This window comes from Aulonocara sp. 'chitande type north' Nkhata Bay, linkage group LG13 (assembly GCF_057382095.1).
Source record: "Aulonocara sp. 'chitande type north' Nkhata Bay isolate Kocher_YH1m ecotype deep benthic linkage group LG13, A_spYH_male_GT1.1, whole genome shotgun sequence".
Lineage (NCBI taxonomy): Eukaryota > Metazoa > Chordata > Actinopteri > Cichliformes > Cichlidae > Aulonocara > Aulonocara sp. 'chitande type north' Nkhata Bay.
Window position 1 is genome coordinate 14,485,282 of NC_141356.1, and position 6,965 is coordinate 14,492,246.

The 6,965-nt window shown below is 36.7% G+C and overlaps 1 protein-coding gene across 1 annotated transcript; it reads left to right on the forward strand.

Annotated features, from left to right (window-relative positions):
• The first annotated feature begins 1,850 nt into the window (after positions 1–1,850).
• Positions 1,851–4,801, forward strand: lhb (luteinizing hormone subunit beta). The gene is made up of 3 exons (XM_086258798.1): positions 1,851–1,956; positions 2,308–2,426; positions 4,425–4,801. Exons 1-3 carry the CDS (start codon positions 1,851–1,853, stop codon positions 4,656–4,658), a joined length of 459 nt encoding a protein of 152 aa, XP_086114924.1. The 3' UTR covers positions 4,659–4,801.
• The last annotated feature ends 2,164 nt before the right edge of the window (positions 4,802–6,965 follow it).

Genomic DNA, 6,965 nt, shown 5'->3' on the forward strand with positions numbered 1-6,965 from the left:
TCGAATGGTCCGTTCCCTATAAGTCGCCGACTCAAACGTACTAAAGATGTGTGGTTCCGGCGTCTGCAAAAATGATTTCCTGTTGTTTTTCTGTGTTTTTCACGTCTAATATCGCTACTTAGTAGTGAACAGGATTTATAAAGGGGTTAGATATAAAACGTCAGTAATGACATGTTTAGCAAGTATCTTTATGACTCTTCATTACTGTGCCTACATTGTAATCAACCCAGGCCTTTTCGGTCACTTAAAATATGAACTGTGATGTTATTTGTTTTATTTATTTATTTATTTTCTACTATTTCTGTTGCCCTCTTTGCCAATTTTTTGAATTTTTTTCCCATGATAAATGAAAGATATATAAAACTGACTGACAAAAAATGATTGCAGTAGTGTTTACTACAGGCTATTTGCCAATATAAGCAGATATATATATATATAAAAAAAACTAAAAAAATAAATAAACAGAGAACATTGACATTTGCAATCACTTTTCAGCTTGTAGATGTGCCTATTTGCTTTAAGGAAAAAAAAACTCCAGTAAACTGGTTGAAGACAATGTGTTCTAAATACAGACTGTGCTGCCTTGTTTTATGTGTTATAGAAAATGGATACAGTAAATAAATGGTTAATTAGTTAAATGAAAAAGAAACTGAAGTCACACTGCTGTGTCATCCTAACCTATCACAAACATTAATCCTGACGGGAATTATGTGACAGGGTAAACGTTTCCATTAAACAACATCAAACAGGAAGCCTGCATGTCACAATGATCCCCCATTTAAAAACAAGGTTATTTCACTACATCCGCAACAGATTAGCAGTCATCCTGTTTTGTTGGTAATTATTATTATTACATCACTTTAGGAGTCTGATTGAATATCACAAAAATGAAAGAGGAAGATTAAAGACTTGAGCACTGTACCTATAACAGGTGACTAGAAAGAAGAGGTGTAGACTGATAAACAGTGTAAAACATTGTTTAAAGTTTGTGTCAAATATATTATAAAAGTTATTTGAACAGATTTTTAAGCATTCTCTGAACCGACTTTTATTTTTAATAGTTAAAGCGAAGACTGCATGTTTAGAACTGGGTGAAAACCATTTACATTTTTGGTGCTTCTGTGTCAAAAAAGGTTTTAAAAATAAATTTTCCTCTTAAAATTATATTTCTGCCAGCTTGTGAGTAAAAAAAAAAAGGTTTAAATGTTTTATCCTTCTAATAAAAACAGGTAGTAGGGATTAACACTGATATCCTATACGAGTTTGTTTGGTACTAGATACTTGACTCCTGTGTCCTTTATAAAGCTGGGCAGCTTACCTCCAGACACTGCCTGCAGCCACCGGAGAGGTAAGACATGCTGCTCTTACTAGCAGACAGATGATTTATATGAATGCTGTTTAAATGTGGAGGGCTATATAGATATTTACATATCTATATTATTAGCTTTAAAACTTTATTCTGTATTCCAGCTCCAGTATTATAAACACGGAGCTCAAGAAATTGAAATTGTTAATAGAAAAGCTGGTGTTTTTGCAGTATATGCTGACCTAATTAATAGATATTAGATGAGTTATTAATGATTTATGTGCATATATTTTATGTTTTACTTATGTATAGATATGTTAGTGACACAGATTTACACCAGGGATAGTGGTGTAACACCCAATTAAAGGCTTATTCTTTATTTAATCTGAAACATGAACACAATAAGGGGACAATACCTTTTAATTTTCTCACTGAAACTAGAATTACACCCAATATAGTCTAAAAATTATTTTGTACAATGCCCCCCATCATTATGTTTGCTAGCTGAAAAGTCTTAAGGAATAATTAACTAAGTGACTAACTAATGCAACTTGACGCCTACAGAATGATGGCACAGATTAGCAGAATGCTCCTTGCACTGATGTTGAGTTTGTTTGTTGGAGCTTCAACTTTCATCTTATCTCCTGCAGGTAAGAGAACTGTATGATTATTGTAGGAAGCTTATATTGATCTAAGATGTTATTGGAAATATTGTGAAAAAGGCGGAGGATTCTCTCATTCTTATATTAAAAATGCTGATAACATATATTTATATGTGTGCAAGGCTTTTATAAAGGAAATGTATAATAATAGAAAACAAACAAACAAAAATATAGAATTAATGGTTGTGTTCCAGTTGTGTTGTTCCAGTTTTGTACATAAAAACAAATTTAAAAGCTACATGACATCCTGTATTACCACAAACATCACAAACACCAAAATCTGTAACAAGTTTTAGGCTTTTATTTTTGGAACCAAATAAAAACTTATTCCACCATCAGCGGCCTTCCAGCTGCCGCCCTGTCAGCTCATCAACCAGACAGTGTCTCTGGAGAAGGAGGGCTGTCCCAGCTGTCATCCAGTGGAGACAACCATCTGCAGTGGACACTGCATCACCAAGGTAATGTGGTTCATGAGTGTAAAGGAGAGAAATATAAACCAAAAAGAATTCCAAAGCTGCAAAAATCAGGAGATAAAAACAAATCATTTGGAGGCCCAAAACCAAAAAATAATACAATCAGGGCTTATTTGATTCTTTACAAAAACATATGAGGTAACACTTTATACCCCGACCTGCAAATAAGGCACAAGTGTTCTGTACTTATGTGCATCTTGAAGGCAACAAGTCAGGTTTTTGCAAGAAACAATGAAACATGTACACTGTAAGTACCCCGCACTTGCCTACAAATTGCAAGTGTAGGGTACTTGCACCGTAGTCACTCCATAACATAACGTGCACCCCAGAAAGTACAGGGTACTTACAAGTGTTACCACATATTAATATCAGACTCTTTTCTTTTTTCTACATTTTCAGCTGCTGGTTACAGACACCACCTATACTGACTGGTGTTACAGTCCACATGCTATGCACTGATACACATTATGCAAAACTTCCACTTCATGCGTATACAAATTGGGAAAATATTCTGAGCAAGTCAGTCATGGTGCCTCTAAAGCTTATCAGTCAGCAAAAACTAATACCTGTATAACTGCATAATCTGTGGTTTAAAAAAATACGTGCTATTAAGAATGTGTTAGCTGCCGCTTCAAGCTATTTTCAATTTCAATTGATGTGTCTGTGGATTTTATTGTGGTGAAATCAGGAAGGTTAAGTTTAAGTACTCCTGAAGTCACAAACATGCTGCCAGCTTCTGTTTGCAGTAAAGTCAAGCTGTGTGTCTAGTATATTTGCCATGTGACTCCAGACCTTTATTATAAATATGTAAGTGACTAAACTGGGAAGAAAGTCAGTGCATTTCACCTGTATCTGTGTCACAGATACTAAAAACTTTCTGGTTTCTCAGCAAAAGTAAAGGAATATATTAAATTTCAATTCTATTTAATTTATATAGCAACAAATCACAAGAAACAGTCACCCCAAGGTGCTTTATATAATAAGGCAAAAACCCCAATAATAATACAGACAAAATTCCACCAATTAGATGACCCCCCCTTAGAGCAAGCACTTAGTGACAGTGGGGAGAAAGAACTCCCTTTTAACAGGAATAAAACTCCAGGAGTTCCAGGCTCAGGGAGGGACAGCGATCTGCTGTGACTGGTTTGGGGTGAGGGGAGGAAGACAGGAAAAAAGACACACTGTGGAAAAGAGCCAAAGATTAATAATAAATAATGATTAAAAGCAGAGTGGAGCATAAGAAAATAAATCCAATAAAACCACATCATGGGAAGCCTCTCTGGCAGGCTAGACCTATTGTAGTGTAACTAAGGAAGGATTCAGTCACCTGATCCAGCCCAACTATATGCTTTATGAAAAGAAAAAACCCAAAAGGTTTAAGCCTTAAAAGTAGAGAGTGTGTCTGACTCTGGTTGCACAGAAGAGGGCCCCGAAAGCTGAAGGCTCTGCCTCCCTTTCTACTTTTAAAAATCCCTCAGAACCAAAAGTAAATTTTACGACTTTATGGTGTACATTTGTGAGTTATACCAGGGAGTCCATTGGTTCTAAATTTGAGGAGCACATGCAGACTTGAACGCACCGAAGATGTAACACTATTAACAAGATAATCAACCTCTGTGGGAGTAGCGTTTAGGTAGCTCCCCTGCACTGTGTTGGCACATGGTTCATTGAAAGCATCAACTTTCCCTCACTGTGATGCACAACAGTTTAACAGTAAGACTTTATGCCTAAAACCAGGACTTTGAAACTTCATTTAACATTTTAGGTGAATTTCTTGTTTAAAAACAGTTGTCTGTGAAGGTTCTCAGTCATCCAGGTCATCGTAGTCAAAGGAGCTTGCAAAAGAAAAGCTTTAACTTTAACTTCTTTAACTTAAAGAAGTCCAGACGCTTTTCTTTTGCAAGCTCCTTTAAAAACAGTTGCTTCTGTAGTGTTATAACAACATTTTTGTAAGGACACTGTTTTCATTTCCCCTCCCTTTAGGACCCTGTCATCAAGATACCATTCAGCAATGTGTACCAGCATGTGTGCACATACCGGGACCTGTACTATAAAACATTTGAGCTTCCTGACTGCCCACCTGGTGTAGACCCGATCGTCACCTACCCTGTGGCTTTGAATTGCCACTGCGGTCGCTGTGCCATGGACACATCTGACTGCACCTTTGAGAGCCTGCAACCTGACTTCTGCATGAATGACATCCCTTTCTACTATTAAAAGAAGCTCAATCATATTTAAACACATTATACAGAGTATACGGAAGCTGCCCTGTTGTTTAGAATCAACCAGTAAAATATGTTTCTGCTATCGAAATAAACACATGATGAATATTTCTCTCAAACAGTGTCTTAAAAAAAGATAAAAGGTAACTGACGCCTGACATCTGAAAATTGACTCCACAGCTGGAGTAACTTTAACGTTCCTCATATCTTAAGGCCAGCAGACATTCAAAATGACATCTGTGTAAAATTTACATGGAAAAAAGTTCTTTCTGTAAAGTGATATATAACCCAATTCAACAGTTTATGAAGAATTTATGTCCCATTGCTAGTTTCAAGTCTTACTGATGTGACATGATGCATTCACTTCATAAACTGTGGATCCGATTACAGTCAGCCTTAGTAACTCTAATTTGTGACTCTAATTGAATTTTATCTACTTTAATTGGACATTAAAGTAGGCGAGAAAACTACATTGAAGACGGTTGAGCTGGCTCACAGTAAATGATGTGATGTGCACATTTAAACACAAGATCCAGAAGTCCATTCCAAAAGGTTTGTCTGTGTCAATTAATCAGGATTTGGTGTTCTTAATGGATGGATGATTAAGTGGATGGGTGGTGCACCATGTACATCTACTTGTATGGTCTTTGCCTGTAAGAGCTCCGTTGCCTGCTTATATTGCTTTGAGTAATCACACTTTCATATCTGAAGATAAGGGTATCAACTTGACAAAAATGTTCAATGTGTATTTTTCTTCCTGCGGGTTGTTTTGTGATTACAGTGAATAGAAGTGGCTCAGGTGACTCACCAAGAGACGTTATAATGCCCATCCCAGTGTTGTCCTTACTGTGGCAGTAAGGACAACGCTGTGCTCTCTTAGTTCCATGCTGAAGCTTTTCTCTAGGTCTGAGAAGGACCTAGAGTCAGATCCAATGCAGATGTGTGGTTTTACTTTGGAGAAGCACTTTAGTTAGGGGACTGTGCAAATGGGGGTAGCATTACTTAAATTTATCCAGATAACTCTGTGCAGCAACATTAATTAAGTCAGAGGTGAATGTACTGTCAATTGAAACCCCAGAGTCTTTTTTTTAACTTAGTTCTTTGTCCTCTCTCTGCTGGTAAAGATGTCGAAAGGCCACAGAATGCTAGATAAAGCTAGATAAAATGCATCATCCTTCATCAAAGATGAATTGGTCCAAATGCTCATTTTGTGGTTTCAGAAATGGGATTTCACAAACCAGTGGACAACATCATGCTGACTATGTCCATGTTTTATAAACAGCCTATGACCATGTCATGGAAAAAGGTGAGTAGTGTTAAAGAACAGAAGCAATAATAAGACAAAAGAATTAACAAACACTTTTTTGTACCAAAGCTATAATATGTTGTTAAACTTCTAGTTTTATTACAAGCATTTATCTCAAGCTAAACAGTGGTGTCTAAAGAGAAAATGTATATTCCTTGACTGGTTGGTGAGTGGTTGCTAGCTGTTGATAAAAATGGTCGCTAAGAGGATTTTGGACAAAAAACCTTGTTATTGCTTGGCTTGCCAGCAGATTGCCACTGATTGTCTCTTGTAATTTAGATAAAAGTATCCAACTTTTCTGCAAACACTCTCCAACAAGTCACAAAGTGGCAGTGAAAGTTGAAAAAGTTTATGTAAACTGGAAATGAAGACCGTTCACTGGTACTGCAGTGATTTCCAGGTTACATTACATTTTTCATATTTTTATCAGTTTTTTTGGTAATTGGCAAGTATTTGCAAAGAAGTTACTTTTTTCCATGCTTCCACTTTTTCCCCTATGGGCAACAATCTGCCTGCAATTACAGCAATCACAAGGAGGCTTTAAATGAAGCATATCCTTTTGTGCCCTACAGTATTTCACGTAGCAACCTCCAGGAACCACTCACCAACTGATTTGGGAATACACATTTTTCTTCATGAGCTGGGGCTGCCAGAGGATCGCTGACTGATGTCTGGGCATGTGATCAAGGCCTTAGTGAGATGTTGAGCCCTCTCATGCTGCCATAACGACTTCAAACAAAATAAAGGGCATTTCATTTACAGGTTCCTATTGTAAATTCCTGTGTTTCAAAATAATTTCAAACGCTATAAATTTAAATGCCAGAATATATTCTACAGACTGGGTTTCAGAAAACACATCAGCTTTATTTTAATAAGGAGAGATCAATCAAAGGAACTGAACATGATTTATTAATGTGCAGAATTCAATTTGAGGTATTTGCCAGTTAGACTCTGATAGTCCATCCTGGCAGAATGGAATCGGAGCAGTGATAGGGA